We start from the raw sequence: 17,097 nt of genomic DNA, 5'->3' as shown, positions 1-17,097 counted from the left end.
CCTTTTCGTCTCCTTTTCGCGCAGAGAGGCGGCGGCACTCGGAGTCACGCGGAGAGGCAGCGGTGGGCGCGGCGGTGCAGGAGGCACGGCTGGCGCGGTGAGGCGGGCTGGTGGTGCTATGCAGCGGTGTGGCTGGGCAGTGCGGCCTGCCGGCGGCGTGGTCTGTGCTCGCTCGAGCCAAATCTGGCGTGGCCGTCGCGCGATCTGGGCCTGCCCGGGCTTTGGAGGGCCGCAGCTTTCGAGCGGCGTCCGTGTGGCTCGTGCTTCGCATGGAGCCCGTGCGGCTCGGTGGTGGCCTGGCCTTGGCGTGGCTGCCTCCGTCGCTGGTCGCCCTCATGGCCGTGGCTAGAGGTCGCCCGAGGGCCCGCGCTGCTTGCCTACCAGTGAGGGGATGTAGAAGAAGGCCGGCAGCAATCTAGGGCTTGCCGGGGTGAAGCTGGAGGCGGTCGTCGACCTCGCCGGCGTTAAGTGCTGGCTTCTCGTGGGTGGCGCGTCCGGTTGTTGTTTTCCTGGTACCATTTTGGCGGACTGTGGAGCCGATGGAAGGGCCGGGAGAAATCCCTATGCTGTTGCAGGACGACGACGGCGCCAGCGGGCGTCGTCACCTTCTTGAAGGCGTCGTCTTGCCCGTTCATCTTACTTCCTCCTGAGCAACGGGGGAAACCCTAGATCCAGTTCGCTGTTTCCGGCAGTAGCGGTGCTACGGCGTCGTCCCCTCCGTGGAGGTGCTGTTCGGGTTGCTCGTGGAGTCCCATGTCAGTACTCGAAAACAAGGTTGGCCGCCACTCGGAGCGTGGGTGTTGAGGGCGCAATGTACACTGGTGCCAACATCTCTTTGGCGATGCTTCCTCAGGTCCGGTCAGGTCCTGCCGTCCACCCGCCGACACTTCTAGGCTTTTTGGGTGGGTTGTACGTCGACATGTGCCTTCCTTGGGTTTTGGTCTCCTTCGAGATGTTCTGCTTTGGTTGTGACGCGGTCTCGTCGCTCTGTGTCCTGATCATGGGCATTCTTGGCCGGTGGTTGGGCTAGGCGTGTGTGCTTGTCGCATTTTAGGTGTGGGTTGTTCGTCGGAAGGCTTCATGTGTAAGGGTTTTGGGTCCGGTTTACCTTATAAACTGGATCGGGTTTTTCTCTTTTAAGCTTAATACAATGACGCGCAGCTCTCCTGCGGGTTCTCAAAAAAATATTGGATACTTGGTACTGTGAAAATCCCCAGTATATATTGGCCATGTCCCTGAGCTTGATCGCTTATGCTTGGCTTCTCATGACTTGTCTTCACAGGTGCAGTTTGCTTTGACCAATGCTTTCTTGAATTTCAGTGCCCCAAAGAGTAATGTTGTATTTTTTCCCGACAAAGAGTAATGTTGCATAGGAACAAGTGAAGAATCATACATGATACAACAAACCAATTCTAAGAAACAGAATTAACGTGTGGGAGAAACAGAATGCAATAGGAAGAATCGAATACTTGTTTCCCAAAAGAAAGTAAAGTAAAGCAAAGAAAAGTGTAAAGGCACCAGGCATACATATGCCACAGCAACAAGCAACAAGCTCCTTCTCCTGTTCTTCCAAATGATCTAATCCTTCTTTCCCAAAAGAAGGCAAAGTAAAATAAAGCTTTGAGGATGGAAGTGGAATAATAGCAACAACCGGAAGCAAAGAATCTCAGTACCGTTTTCTCTTCTTCAATGAGCCTTTGGTAGGTCAGAGTGCGATGCACCAACAGATATCGCTTGCCCTTCGTTGCTGGTAATTCTTGTTTTTCTTTTCTGCTCTAGCCACCGAATTGTCAATCTTAATCGGGGCATTCCTTTGCTAATTAGGAACTTCTTATTTTTGTGTGTTTTGCACTGCAGATTGCATATGCTTTGTTGCTTCCGTAAGCAGTAATCTTGAGGTTGAGGGTATTTTGATAACTGTCTAGGTTGTTGCCGCCGCCAAGGTTTGCTTCCCTCCCCTCTTGTTTGTTGTTTGTTCCTTGTCCCTAAGATCTGCTCTAGCTCTAACACTATCAGCAGCATTAACAGTGCAGCCTCTGTCTGCCCATGCTAATGGAGGCCACGGCGCTAAGCATTGGGAAGTCCGTACTGAATGGGGCCCTTAGCTATGCCAAATCCGCCTTGGCAGAGGAGGTGGCTTTGCAGCTCGGAGTCCGGCGTGACCAGCTCTTCATCACCAATGAGCTTGAGATGATGCAGGCTTTTCTCATGGTCGCCCATGATGAGGGTGTTGATAGCATGGTGGTCAAGGTCTGGGTGAAGCAAGTCCGTGACGTGGCCTATGACGTCGAGGACTCCCTCCAGGAGTTCGCTGTACGCCTACAGAAGCAGTCTTGGTGGCGTATCCATCAAACGCTACTGGATAGGCGCCGTGTGGCCAAGCAGATGAAGGAGCTTAGAGCCAATGTGGAGGATGTCAGCCAGAGGAACATGCGTTACCATCTCATCAAGGGATCTAGCTCCAAGCCTGCAACCATTGGAGGACAGTCTGCAGTTGCTGAGGGTACAACTATGTCTGGCACAGCCGAAGTAATGCGTTTGCGGGAGAAAGCAAAAGTGGATCTCGTTCGATTGATCAATAGGAAGGACAACGACCTTATAGTGATCGCGGTGTCAGGAACAAGTGCTGGTCACCTCGGGAAGATGTCCATCATAAAAGATGCCTATGAAGATCCAATGATTCAGAAGAAGTTTGAGTGCCGAGCCTGGATTGGCAAGCTGATGTGCCCTTTCAATTTAACTGAATTCTTGCAAAGCATCATCGAACAGTTCCATGTTAATTTTCTTCAAGAGTCTGGAGAAAAAGAAAAAGAAAAAGAAAAAGCTTTGGATTTGCAAGTTCTAAGGAAGATGCGGAGGATGAAGGAAAATAGTTTGGTTCGTGAATTCAAGAGATACGTGAATGAGAAGAGTTACCTGATCATACTTAATGAAATACACACCATTGAAGAGTGGGGTCAAATTAAACCATGCTTCCTGATTAATAAACATGGAAGCCGAATTGTGGTGTGTGCAGAGCAAGTTGGAGTTGCAAGCTTGTGTGTAGGTCCCGAGGATACAGCACCAGAGTATAAGCAATTGTTAGCTTATCACAATCTGTATGCTTTCTACGAGAAGGTAATATTCAAAATCCTGAATAGTGTTCACTAATGCTCACGCATGTTGTTCTTGTGGATCATCTTCACTTCTAATTAAATTATCTAGTTATTATCTAGTTATAATTGTACAAGACAAGGAATGTATCTACCAATGATCAGAAACATCATGTTGTATCTACATTCAACTTACCGAAACGGCCATTAACAATCTGGGTTCCATTTAAGTTAGATAAAAACTGATAAAATGTTACATTTCTTATTTTTATAATAATATTTTTTTTTAACATTTTTGTTTATAATTTTGCAATAACAATGAAATCAAAGCTTTTTTCCCAAGCAAGTTTACTTAGGCTAGATATGAAACCCAACCGATCATAAGGAAACCAAAAGAACAAGAGAGAGAAAAATCCAAGTAAAGTAACATTTCGGCACATTGATCACTAATTTCCATGCAGTCCTATCAAAAACCAAAATTTTAGGGACATTCCAATCCTCAAGTCTCTTTTTACTGTTACCGTCTATGCCAATTTTGTTCGTCCTCTACCCCTTGTTGTATTGGATATGACCAAACCACCTTAGAGAAACTCTAGCAGATCCTGCAAAAAGGTCAAATCTGTAAAATTGGTGATTTTTACAGTTTTGGTTCAAAAACGTGCGTAGACCCGATCCAGTAAACTATACCGGCACGTCAATATTTTTACAGGGGATCACAAGCCTGTGAACCATGTATATACAGTTTTGGAGGCAAACCCGACTTGAATTTGATGGGCCACCGTAAACTGGTCAAACCTCGTTGGAGTGGATGCGCCACCGCACTTCCGCCACAAGACTTGCCCGAATTTGCTCGAAACTCACCAGAATCCGTCGCTACACACCGGAATCGGCCACCAAGGCCAACCATGAGCAGGGCATGGTCGGAGAAGGGTGGGGCGGTGGTGCCAGGGAGCTTACGCGGCAGCGCCAACGACGGGCGGGCAGGCGTGCCCGCGCGAGCGGTGCGGCTGCCACGCGCGGCCAGTGCGCCATGCACAGTCAGGCGCGGCCATGGCAGGAGGCTGCTGCAGGGCAACCAGGGTGGGAGGCTAGCGCGGGGTGGTGTGGTGGGCGGCTGGGGCGCAGGGAGGTGGGTGGGCCGCCGACGGTTTGTTGGGCTAGGATGAAGTAGGTGTGGGGAAAAAAGCAGAAGGAAAGGAAAAAAAAAACTATGACCGGAGGTCCTCTTGTTGGCATATTCCTTAATATGCCGTTTTACAGTTCCCATTTACGGGATCTGATCTTCGCTTCGTTGATTTGAGACTGTATTCGTTTTCAGTGCCTTGTACTATCAATTTTACGGTTTACGATTTATGGTGCTAGAGTTACTCTTAGTCGGTGTTGGACTAGCTTCTCATCGACCGGTGACACCACCTAACCCGTATAACCTCGTTCCTAATTCGGGCATTTCTTGTATGGCCATGCATTTACCGTAGCATTTGCATCTCTACAACACTCATCTGTTGGATGTGTTGTATTTTAGGGGCCAACATTCTGCTCGGTATAGCATCATAAGTTTGGTCACCGTCCTATAGAACTTACCGTTTAGTTTTAGTGAGACCTTCTTGTCACATAGAATGCCAGATGTTTGTCATCAATTTTAAATAGAAATATTTTTATACAATCTAATCATAATTCACACCTTTTAAAAGGAACAATGGAAAGAATCATTACATCAACATATACAAAATTACAAATAATTTATTTGAAAATTATGTTGTTGATTTTGAAGTGATGCCTACAACAAGTCTACCGGGTTTTTTTTCGAAAATGGGAAGCTCAACCTCTGTATCAATTGATGCATACAACTTTTATTGCATTATTCGAAAAGGGCAAGTCTACAAGTATCTAAGATTTTGGTCTGTTGCATATCCCACCTCAAAATTATATACTATTAACATTTTGATTAGGTAAGTTATGGGATGAAGTAGGAAGTCTTTTCTTTCACCAATAAAAAATCTCTCATGTTACTAGTTAGTCAATGAATTCATGTTATTCTGATTAAATCATGAAGGCTATGTTATCAAATGAGTACATACAGACGAAATGAAGTCTTTTTTCTTTCACCAATAAGAATTATGTTATCTTACTAGTTAGTCTATAAAGTTTCTATGAAAGCATGTCATATTACAAAGGAATTAACATTAAAATGTAAGCCACGAAAGATGGAAGGTCGGGATAATACCGATCTAGCATTCAAAATATTACTATATACATGTGTCGTATAAGTTAATTATTTTGAGAGGTATTAGTTAATATTTTTTCTTATCATATTTATCTTTGTTGTAGTGTAAAGCTAAACACAATACCTTCATTAATAAATAATGTTCCACTTGGTCGTTCGCCATATATGAGTGCTATTGTAGGATTGCCTTTGATGACAGAGATGAATTTCCCGATCATATGTGGGGGGCATATCTTGACAATCATCACCTAGTACGATTCATTTTCCACCATGGTGATTGGAACTATCGAACTATCGTAGGTAGCACCGTAGCAGTGATCATTTCCATTTTTCTTGACTTTCATGATTTGATATACATCTACAGTGAACCAATATGTCCCGTTTAGTTATATGTTCTTTGAGCTGCAAGTTAGATTAGGTATAAAGTTTGCCAGATATTCTCTATTGACCTTGAAGAAATAAAAATATTGTAAGATTTAGAACTAGATTGCACATTGTTTTAGGCAAAACAAATCAACACCTGATAGTTCCTGACTTCTGCCTAGGGTTCTCGAGATGGAACAAATTTAACGGAGGCCGGGCCTAGCTCAAATGTGGGAACTACAGTTAGTGACAACTCTGCCAACAGGAAGATGCTCAATCGCACAGGGACGATTCTAGAAGTTTTAAAGGAATCTCAACTCATTGGCCGAGAGACAGAAAAGGAAGAAATTATCAAACAAGTTACAACTGAAGATAGCCAACTTCAAGTGATCTCCGTGTGGGGAATGGGTGGTCTTGGAAAAACCACACTAGTCAGAGATGTCTACCAAGATGAAAAGCTCAGTGGCAAGTTTCCGAAGCGTGCTTGTGCCACAATTATGCGCCCTTTCAATGTTAACGAGCTCCTCCAGAACTTAGCTTCGCAGTTTGGCTATAATAATGTCCCAGAAATGGACAAAGAATTACTAGGAAAGAAATATTTGATTGTTCTTGATGATTTATCATCCAATGCAGAATGGGACACTATAATACCACACTTCCCTCTAACACATACATCAAGCAGAATTATAGTCACCACAAGGGTAAAAGATATTGCCACACATTGTTCAAAGAATCATGAAAAAATTTACACGCTCCGAAGTCTGGAAGACGACAAGGCACTTGACCTATTCACCAAAAAGGTACAGATAGGGTATTATCTTGTATTCTATTTCTTTTGTAGATTCAAACAGCATACACATATGACCTATTAGTTCGCAAAATAATTACACCTCTTATATATTTTTTACTATGTAATGCCATGTGGCCTACCTCTACTTTTTCTCACTGCCATGTACGTAGTTAGAGTTAGCTATCCCAGTTCGACTATAGAATATGTTCGACCAACCCAGCAATAATTTAATAAGATTATGTACATCTTAAAGCAGAAAATTGTATTTCATCACATTCTCACAAGTAGCAAGACTTAATTTGTACCATTTTCATTTTCAAAGTGCTAACGACCTGAACTTGTATTACTTTCAGATATTTGGCAAGGCTACCAATATGGATGAGGAGTATCCTGAGTTGGTTGAACATGCAAATCTGATCCTAAAGAAATGCAATGGACTCCCACTTGCAATAGTCACCATTGGGGGCTTTTTGGCAAACCAACCAAAAACCGTTGTGGAATGGAGGAAACTGAATGAGCATATCAGTGCCGAGTTGGTGATGAATCCAGAGATTGGGATCATAAGAACCATCCTTATGAGAAGCTACGATGGTTTACCGTACTACCTCAAATCTTGTTTCCTGTATATGCCTATCTTTCCTGAGGATTACATGGTTGGACGGAAACGCTTGGTACGTCGCTGGTCTGCAGAGGGATATTCAAGGGAGGTGCATGGTAAGTCTGCGGAGGAAATCCTGGATGGCTACTTCATGGAACTTATAAGCAGGAGCATGCTTTTACCATCTCAACAATCAATTCATGGTGTAGAAGGAATTGGTTCCTGCCAAGTCCATGATCTCATCCGTGAAATCGGCATCTCAAAGTCAATGGAAGAAAATCTTGTTCTTACAGTGGAGGAAGATTGTAGTTCAAACAGCCAACGCACTATGCGCCACCTTGCTATAAATGGCAATTGGAAAGGAGATCAGAGTGAATTTGAGAGCATAGTGGACATGACCCGTGTAAGATCGGTAACAGTTTTTGGCAAGTGGAAGTCATTTTTCATTTCTGAGAAGATGAGGCTGCTACGAGTGCTGGACTTGGAAGACACAACAGGCCTACATGATCATCACCTTACGGATATTGGAAAGCTTCTTCATCTAAGATACGTTTCTCTTAGAGGATGTGATGATATTTTTCACCTGCCAGATTCATTGGGTAACTTGACAGAACTCGTGACACTAGATGTCCGAGGTACTAGAATAATCAAGCTGCCGAGGAGTATCGTCAATCTCCATAAGCTAAGCTATCTTCGTTCTAGTAGGAAACCGGAGGTTGAGGATCGCTCATATGATGACATTTTTGAAGACTTTCCAAAGTTTCTTGACAACCGACCATGCATTATGTTTCTCCTGACAGGGATTGCTTGTTGTTGCAGGATTAATGCATCTGAGATTTTTGATGATGACATTGACCTTAATTACCGTGATGCATGCACTAGTCTTTGCTGCCATTCGCTACCTTTTATTGCGATGCGCCTAGACTTGTATGGTGTTCTAGTGCAAAGTGGGATGAGGAAGCTAAAAGCCCTACACACATTGGGTGTTGTGAACATCGCACGGCGGGGTAAGGATGTTCTAAAGGACATAGAAGGGCTCATTCAGTTGCGCAAGTTAGGAGTGACTGGCGTCAATAAGGAAAACGGACAAGAGTTGTGTTTGGCAATTGTTGGTCTGAGCCGGCTGGAGTCATTGTCAATCCGGTCAGAGGGGGAGCCTGGTTTATCTGGCTGCTTGGATGGAGAGTTCTCATTTCCGGAAAAGCTGCAGAGCCTAAAGCTGTATGGTAACCTGGTCAAACTACCGGATTGGATCCAGGGGCTGAGGAATCTGGTGAAGCTCAAGCTACGGAGCTCTATGATATCAGAGCATGGTGATGCCATACAGGTCCTTGGGTATCTACCGAACCTGGCATCCCTGCATCTGCTGGCGAAGTCGTTTAAGCGGAGTAATGCTTGTCTCACATTCCGTCCACACATGTTCCCGAACCTGGTGGTGCTGGAACTTGATTCGCTCTTGATCGACATGGAGCATATAAATAAGGTGCTATTTTTGAAGTTTGAACAAGGAGCAACCCCTAAGCTAGAGCTGCTCAAGTTCTGTCGGGCAGACATCAATAGTCGGACACTCTCGGGGCTACCATCTCTGGCAAGCTTGAAGGAGGTTCTGCTCGAAGGTTCATACACTGACAAAGAATTGGCATACCTGAGGGCCGAGCTCGCAGAAAATCCAAGTCGACCGGTCATAAAGAGGGTCTAATCGAGATCATGGAGGTCCACTTCGCCCAACAATCCAAGGTATGCTAGGAGTACATACTGTTGTGTTTCCATTTGCATGCGGCTATTTGTCACCATTTAATTGTTGATCTTTCCATTCGTGCAGCTGGTGGATCACTTGTCCTGACGCCGGATGGTACACCTGATTATGTATATATAGTAGTTTGATAGGTGTCCTGATAATTAGCAGGACACACCATGTCCTTGACCAATGTAACATACTCAGTTGCTGTCTCGTTTTGTGTACGTGCTCCATCTGAATGGCTAATTAATATTCCCGTCATGATGAAAATTTGAAAACACATCGAGTATTCGAGTATGTCTCGGTGCATTTGTTGTCTATTCTCTCAAACTGTTAACAATCTGGACTCATTGAGTAGCGTTCTGCAAAATCAGCCGTCGACGTTACGCCACCTCCTTTTCCCATCCCGCTGCGGCGCGCGCTGCCACACCTCCGCCCTAGCCCACCTCTCTGCTCGCGCGGCCGCCTGGAGCCAGCCAGCAAATCTCGTCTCGTCTCGATCGCCGGAGGAGCACCAGGATGCCTTGGACGCGCCTTCCGCCATCGACGCCGCCCCCATCCTAGCAGGACGGTGGAATCGGCGGATTCTTCCACATCCCCGGTGGATCACCTCTTCGCCCCGTTCCCAGCGCACGGCGGACATGGAGGTTGGAGTTGCCGTCAGGCAGCATGCCGTCGGGAAACCGAATGGCTCCGAGCTCACGATTTGCGCATGTGGTGTTCATCCGAGCCAAGCCCAATTAGTCCTGTCCGGACAGCTTGACCTCTCGCCTTCACAAGTTCAGATGGCTCACACACTCACAGTATTATATTAACCCTGCAGTGGCTTGCATCGAAGATTCAGATGTCCTTTCCTGGAGTTCATTCAGCAGATGTGTTTAGCAGTCCAGGACTCTGCAGTTTGTACTCTTTGGCTCTTGAACCTGTCCGCTTTGGGCACTTACAGTTGTCGAGCTAATCTGTGTCCCAGAACTTGGGCAGCTGTTCTCACAATTGTAATAAACTTCAGCAGCTCCTTTCCTTGCGTCCATGTGAATTGGGATGGACTATGTACATCCGGTGCTCAGAACTCCTGACGCTTGATACTGGGTGCTCACAGGTTCCGTGTCCTAAAACATGGTACTGCGAAAACAGCCCGGCATATTTTGTCTATGTTCCTCAGCTTCATCACATAAGCTTGGAATCTCATGCCCTGTCTTGGAAGGCACGGTTTGCGCAGAGCGAGTGCTTGCCTTGGTGACACAAGCGTCTCCATCCTGCGAATTGATTCCCTCACCCAAAAAGTAAGTTTGTACTACAATCCCTTGTACATCTACATCTACATATTACTAATCTATTTCGATATATACTGGTTGCTTCGTGTCATACACTTCATGCTTTATTCTTTTGCTGTAGATTTGGTTCGGACCTGAAGGTCCACAACAGCCCACTCCTATATTCGGTGACCTGAGATATGTCCATCTTCACGATATATTTGCTGACTGCGATCTGATTTAGACATGTTTCTATACAACATATTTGTCCTTGATGCTGCACCTTCCCAGCAGAATTTTTGTGCAAGTCTGTTACTTTGGATCTTTTAATCATCACCTTGTTATGAATATAAATTTCTGTATGACACGTTTCTAGGTATTCACTGTTAACAAATAATCAGCATGCTCGTATTACATTATACCACTCAATGATACAACAAACCAATTCTAAGAAACAGACTTAACATGTGGGAGAAACAGAATGCGATAGGAAGAATCGAATCCTTCTTTCCCAAAAGAAAGTAAAGTAAATTAAAGTAAAGTGTAAAGGCACCACACATACATATGCTGCAGCAACAAGCAACAAGCTCCTTCTCCTGTTCTTCCAAAATGATCTAATCTTTCTTTCCCAAAAGAAGGTAAAGTAAAATAAAGCTTTGAGGATGGAAGTGGTACTCTAATAGCAACAACCGGAAGCAAAGAATCTCAGTCCAGTTTTCTCTTCTTCAATGAGCTTCACATAAGCTTGGAATCTCATGCCCTGTCTTGGAAGTGGAATAATAGCAACAACTGGCTGCTTCGTGTTATACACTTCGTGCCCAAATCGAGCCGCCGCAATCGCACCCCGCCTCCCTCCGGCCACCCCGCCGCCATCTCCCACCTTCGGCCGCCCCGCCTCCATCTCCCACCTCCGGCCGCCCCGCAGAACGCCGCCGCCCCCACCTCCCGCCGTCCCGCACGTCCGCGTCGCCCGGCGTCGTTCCCGGCCGCCTTCCCCAACCTCCCGCCGTCCCGCACGTCCCCGTCGCCCGGCGTCGTTCTCCACGCGCCGCCCGGCCTCCCTCCATGCCCCGCAACCGGGAATCCAGCAAAGTCAACTTGCACACGCGTTCTTCCAGCTAAGCGAGCTCATCCTTCTAATCCATCATCCTTAGTTTCTGTATCTTCTTGCGCCTAGCATTTGCACTACTGCCTCCCACCATCACAGCCGATACACACCAAGCAACCACACCGAGCTCGCCAATGGAGGCGACTGCGCTGAGCGTCGGCAAGTCCGTGCTGAATGGAGCGCTTAGCTACGCCAATTCCGCTCTGGCTGAGGAGGTGGCTTTGCAGCTCGGTGTCCGCCGTGACCACTTGTTCATCACCAACGAGCTTGAGATGATGCAGGCTTTCTTAGAGTCTGCTCATGACGAGGGAGACGACATCAACAGGGTGGTGAAGGTATGGGTGAAGCAAGTTCGAGATGTGGCGTACGATGTGGAGGACACCCTCCAGGAATTTTCCGTTCGTTTGGAGAAGAAGTCCTGGTGGCGTATCCGTCGCACGCTGCTTGATCGGCGCCGTGTGGCCAAGCAGATGAAGGAGCTTAGAGCCAATGTTGAGGATGTCAGCCAGAGGAACATGCGCTACAACCTCATCAAGGGTTCTGACTCAAAGCCTGCAACCACCGGTGGGCAATCTGCCATCGCCGGTGCCACCATGATGTCTGGCAACGATGAAGCAAGGCGGCAGCTGGAAAAAGCAAAAGATGATCTCTTTCACCTGATTAGGAAGAGGGACGACGATCTTAGAGTGATCGCGGTTTGGGGAACAAGTAGTAACCTAAGGCGGACATCCATCATAGAAAGAGTCTTTGCAGATCTGAAGAAACACAGTGTTTTTGATTGCCATGCCTGGATTACGTTGACACATCCTTTCAATTCAACGGAGTTCCTAAGAAGCATTATCAGGCAGTTCTATGTTAATTTTCTTCAAGAGTCCGACAAAAAGGAAAAGATATTTGGGGGTCCTCAAGATCTGAGAAGGATGGGGATGAAGAAGGGAAATGATTTGGTTGACGAGTTCAAGAGATATGTGAACGAGAAGAGTTTCCTGATTGTGCTTGATGACGTATCCACCATTGAAGAGTGGGATTGCATTAAAACATGTTTTCCGAATAACAAGAAAGGAAGCCGAATAATAGTTTCCACAGAGCTGGTTGAAGTTGCAAGCTTATGCGTTGGACCAGAAAACATCACACCAGAGCACAAGCAGTTGTCTGTTGATTTAACTTTGTACGCTTTCTACGAGAAGGTAATGTTTGAAGCCCTAACAGAGAGTCATCATGTTGATTTTTGTACGCAGCAACCCTGTTGATTTTTTTTATCACTGAAGATTATTAGTTTTATAATTTTGAACATGTAAATTCGGTGAAATTTCAGAACAGAGTAAAGGAAAGTTTTGAAATTAGTCATAAAAGAGGTATTTCCATTAATATGGACAACTAGTATCTGTTCCATAAGTGTCTGTAAAACTTAAAACATGAGTAAATGTCCCCTATGGAAAAGAAGGCAAAACCTAATCAATTCCTGCTTGTGTACAGGGTTCTCTAGATGGCACAGAATCAACAGAGGCTGGGTCTAGCTCAAATGTGGGAACTCATGTGAGTGACAGCTCTGACAATAGGAAGATGCTCAATCGTAGAGAGACAATGCTAGCAGCTTTAAAGGAATCTCGGCTCATTGGGCGAGAGACAGAAAAGGCAGAAATTGTTAAACTAATTACAACTGAAGATAGCCAACTTGATGTGATCTCCGTGTGGGGAATGGGTGGTCTTGGAAAAACCACACTAGTGAGAGATGTCTACCAAGATGAAATACTCAGTGGGAAGTTTGAGAAGCGTGCTTGTGCCACAATTATGCGCCCTTTCAATGTTAACGAGCTCCTCCAGAACTTAGCTTTGCAGTTTGGCTATAAGGATGTCCCAGAAATGAACAAAGAATTACCAGGAAAGAAATATTTGATTGTTCTTGATGATATATCATCCAATGCAGAATGGGATGCTATAATACAACACTTTCATGCAACAGAGACATCATGCCGGATAATAGTCACCACAAGGGTAAAAGATATTGCCACACATTGTTCGAAGAAGCATGAAAAAATTTACAGACTCCAAAGTCTGGAAGACACCAACGCACTTGACCTATTCGCCAAAAAGGTACAGATAGTGTGGCTATCTCGTATTCTATTGGTTTGAATAAAGACTGTATATTTGTAGATTCTAACAACATACAGATGTGAGCTATTATATCTTTTTTACTAAGTAATGCCATGTGGCCGCCGATCACTTGTTTTTCTCGTTGGTTGTGATTGCTTATCGAGCATATTTTTATTTTAAATGGACATGTATGTTATTGGCGTTAAACAATCTATCTTAGTTCGATATAGTGATCTGTTTCAACCAACCCAGAAAACTAATATAATAGAATTATGTACATTTTAAAGCAGAAAAATTTGTTTCATCACATTCACACAAGTAGCAAGACTAACTTCTACCAATTTCATTTTCGAAGTACTGACGGCATGAACTTGTATTAATTTCAGATATTTGGCAAGGCTACCAATATGGATGAGGAGTATCCTGAGTTGGTTGAACATGCAAATCTGATCCTAAAGAAATGCAATGGACTCCCACTTGCAATAGTCACCATTGGGGGCTTTTTGGCAAACCAACCAAAAACCGTTATGGAATGGAGGAAATTGAATGAGCATATCCGGGCCGAGTTGGTGATGAATCCAGAGATTGGTACAATAAGAACCATTCTTATGAGAAGCTACGATGGTTTACCCTATTACCTCAAGTCTTGTTTCCTGTATATGCCCATCTTTCCCGAGGACTACTTGGTTGGACGGAAACGCTTGGTGCGTCGCTGGTCTGCAGAGGGCTATTCAAGGGAGGTTCAAGGCAAATCCATGGAGGAAATAGCAGATGGTTACTTCATGGAACTTATAAGCAGGAGCATGATTTTACCATCTGAAAGCTCAATCCACAGTACAAAAGGGATCAATTCCTGCCAAGTGCATGATCTCATGCGTGATATCGGTATCTCAAAATCAATGGAAGAAAATCTTGTTTTTGCACTGGAGGAAGGCTGCAGCTCAAACATCCAAGGCACCATGCGCCACCTTGCTATAAATGGCAATTGGAAAGGAGATCAGAGTGAATTCGAGGGCATAGTGGACATGGCCCGTGTAAGATCAGTAACAGTTTTTGGCGAGTGGAAGTCATTTTTCATTTCTGACAAGATGAGTCTACTGCGGGTGCTAGACCTAGAAGACACAACTGGTCTACGTGATCATCACCTAAAGCATATTGGGAAGTTTCTTCACCTAAGATATCTTTCTCTAAGAGGATGTCATGCTATTTATCACCTGCCAGATTCATTGGGTAACTTGAGAGAACTCGTGACGCTAGATGTCCGAGGTACGAGAATAATCGAGCTGCCGAGGAGTATTGTCAATCTCCAGAAGCTAAGCTATCTTCGTTCTGGTAGGAAACCAACTAAAAAGTATGGCTCATATGAAGGCACTTTTGAAGACTCTCCAAAGTTTCGTGACAACCAACCATGCATTATGTTTGTTCCGACGGGAGTTCCTTGTTGTTGGAGGAGTCTTGCAGCTGAGATGCTTTATGATGACAATGACCTTGATGACAATGACCTTAATTTCCATGATGCATGCACTGCTTTTTGCTGCCATTTGGTCCCTTTTATTGCGATGCGCCTGGATTTGCATGGTGTTCTTGTGCAAAGTGGGATGAGGAAGCTGAAAGCCCTACACACATTGGGTGTTGTGAACATCGCAATGCGGGGTAAGGATGTTCTAAAGGACATAAAAGGGCTCATTCATTTGCGCAAGTTAGGAGTGACTGGCGTCAAAAAGGAAAACGGACAAGAGTTGTGTTTGGCAATTGTTGGTCTGAGCCGGCTGGAGTCATTGTCAATACGGTCAGAGGGGGAGCCTGGTTTATCTAGCTGCTTGGATGGAGAGTTCTCATTTCCGAAAAACCTGCAGAGCCTCAAGCTGTATGGTAAGCTGGTCAAACTACCGGAATGGATCAAGGGGCTAAGGAATCTGGTAAAGCTGAAGCTGCGGAGCTGTAGAATATCAGAGCATGATGAAGCCATAGAGGTCCTTGGGGATCTACCAAACCTGGCATGCCTGCATCTGTTGAAGAAGTCGTTCGAGCAGAGTAATGCTTGTCTCACATTCCGTCCACACATGTTCCGGAACCTGGTGGTGCTGGAACTTGATTCGCTCTTGATCGACCAGGAGGCTGGAAATAAGTTTCTTTTTTTGAAGTTTGAACGAGGAGCAACCCCTAAGCTAGAGCTGCTCAAGTTCCGTCGGGCACACATCAATAGTCTGACACTCTCGGGGCTACCATCTCTGGCAAGCCTGAAGGAGGTTCTGCTCCAAGGTGGCTACACTAACAACGAATTGGTGTACCTGAGGGCCAAGCTTGAAGAAAATCCAAATCGACCAGTCATAAAGAGGGTGTGATCGAGATCATGGAGGTTCACTGCGCCCAACAATCCAAGGTAAGCTAGGAGTACATACTGCTGTGTTTCCATTTGCATGCGGTTATTTGTCACCATTTAATTGTTGATCTTTAAATTCGTGCAGCTGGTGGATCACTTGTCATGAAGCCGCATGGTACACCTGATTGTGTATAGTAGTTCGATCGGTGTCCTGATAATTAGCAGGACACACCATGTCCTTGACCAATGTAACATACTTAATTCTTTCTTGGTTCATCCGGGTGGGGATCTCAACTCAGTTGGTGTCTCGTTTTGTGTACGTGCTCCATCTGAATCGCTAATTAGTATTGCTGTCATGATGAAAAGTTGAAAACACATCGAGTATGTCTCGGTGCACTTGTTGTCTGTTCTCTCAAACTGTTAACAATCTGGACTCGTTGAGTAGCGGTCTGCAACTCACTACCTCATGTGCTTACATTGCCGGCAATACTATCTTCTGGTTTAGCTGCAGTATATGATGATTAGAGCCACTAATGCTTCAGTAATTTCAGAAGAATTGAAAAATTGCCGCAAATGTTTCAGCAATCAACGCCATCTACCTCACCTCACCTCACCTTACTGCACCGCCGAGCACTGCCTCGTCTCCGCCTAGCCGGTGTCGGGCTCCTTCCGGCCAATTCACACTGGCGCGGCAGCGCCGCCGCGCGGTTATTCCGCCCCCGTGGTGACCCTGGTGTTACTCATATGTGTCTCCCTCGCGGACTCATCGTCTTCGGCCTCCTCCCGGCCTCTCGCACCGCCTAGATGCCCCTGCCTCAACTCGCCCCAAGCTCGGCGGCCCATGGACCCTGCGCATGTGCGCTCGGTTGCCGGTTGCAGATGGGAAGCCGATGCACGCGACGGACAGTGAAGCGGTGGGGTGCCGGGATCACGGAGTTGGAGGCAAAGCGGCTGGTGGCGGACGGCCGCGACAGCAACATCACCTTCGACGAGTTCCATCACTTCCATTGATACATCAGGTTCGTTGCCCGCTTGCTTGCTTGCCACGGGTCCAACAGAGGCTCTTATTGGCTCGAACTGGCATCTGGAAGTTACTCTGCAGTCTGAACTCTGTTCTGTGCTAGTTTTTTCGATGTGTGTTCCGTGCTAGTCGATGCTTAATGCTTTAGAGCTTCATCAACAGCGTCTAACTGTCAATGTTCTACAAAGAGGCAAATCGATTGGTTAAATCACACAAAACACTACATGTTTAATGTTAATTTAAGCATAAAACTACTACTTGTAGTATTATGTAACTCTACTCTGTCAAGTTCAGTTCAATTGCGATACTACTGACAGAGATAGATGGAGACTGACGAGATCAAGTTCAATTGTTCATGCTGCAGCGACCAGACTAATGAAGTCCTTATAGGCGTGGCTTTCATCCACCTGAAGTAGGCCGATCTGTCCAAGCATATCAAAAACCTTTCCGCCGTGCCATACTGCTCTCCGGCCCCATTAGTTCGCCCTTTCAC

At 45.7% G+C, this 17,097-nt stretch overlaps 2 protein-coding genes across 2 annotated transcripts; both read left to right on the top strand.

The window, feature by feature from the left end:
- The first annotated feature begins 647 nt into the window (after positions 1–647).
- Positions 648–9,085, top strand: LOC127341841 (disease resistance protein Pik-2-like). Its single transcript, XM_071825917.1, has 5 exons — positions 648–1,750; positions 1,858–1,943; positions 2,020–3,117; positions 5,862–6,479; positions 6,823–9,085. The coding sequence occupies exons 3-5, from the start codon at positions 2,047–2,049 to the stop codon at positions 8,764–8,766; spliced, it is 3,633 nt and encodes a 1,210-aa protein (XP_071682018.1). The 5' UTR covers positions 648–1,750; positions 1,858–1,943; positions 2,020–2,046; the 3' UTR covers positions 8,767–9,085.
- A 1,585-nt stretch (positions 9,086–10,670) lies between these two features.
- LOC127341851 (disease resistance protein PIK6-NP) lies at positions 10,671–16,012 on the top strand. The gene is made up of 4 exons (XM_051367798.2): positions 10,671–12,353; positions 12,643–13,260; positions 13,647–15,643; positions 15,729–16,012. The coding sequence occupies exons 1-3, from the start codon at positions 11,301–11,303 to the stop codon at positions 15,603–15,605; spliced, it is 3,630 nt and encodes a 1,209-aa protein (XP_051223758.1). The 5' UTR covers positions 10,671–11,300; the 3' UTR covers positions 15,606–15,643; positions 15,729–16,012.
- Positions 16,013–17,097: the final 1,085 nt, after the last annotated feature.

Source organism: Lolium perenne, chromosome 1 (genome assembly GCF_019359855.2).
Source record: "Lolium perenne isolate Kyuss_39 chromosome 1, Kyuss_2.0, whole genome shotgun sequence".
Lineage (NCBI taxonomy): Eukaryota > Viridiplantae > Streptophyta > Magnoliopsida > Poales > Poaceae > Lolium > Lolium perenne.
The sequence above is the reverse complement of the archived record's forward strand: the minus strand, read 5'-3'. Positions and strand labels throughout refer to the sequence as shown.

Bases quoted from the DNA above. Each gene is read 5' to 3' on its own strand.
- LOC127341841 (XM_071825917.1), top strand. From the start codon at position 2,047: ATGCTAATGGAGGCCACGGCGCTAAGCATTGGGAAGTCCGTACTGAAT. The intron at 3,118-5,861 runs GTAATATTCAAA...ACTTCTGCCTAG, and splicing joins TGTATGCTTTCTACGAGAAG to GGTTCTCGAGATGGAACAAA. The intron at 6,480-6,822 runs GTACAGATAGGG...TATTACTTTCAG, and splicing joins TTGACCTATTCACCAAAAAG to ATATTTGGCAAGGCTACCAA.
- LOC127341851 (XM_051367798.2), top strand. From the start codon at position 11,301: ATGGAGGCGACTGCGCTGAGCGTCGGCAAGTCCGTGCTGAATGGAGCG. The intron at 12,354-12,642 runs GTAATGTTTGAA...GCTTGTGTACAG, and splicing joins TGTACGCTTTCTACGAGAAG to GGTTCTCTAGATGGCACAGA. The intron at 13,261-13,646 runs GTACAGATAGTG...TATTAATTTCAG, and splicing joins TTGACCTATTCGCCAAAAAG to ATATTTGGCAAGGCTACCAA.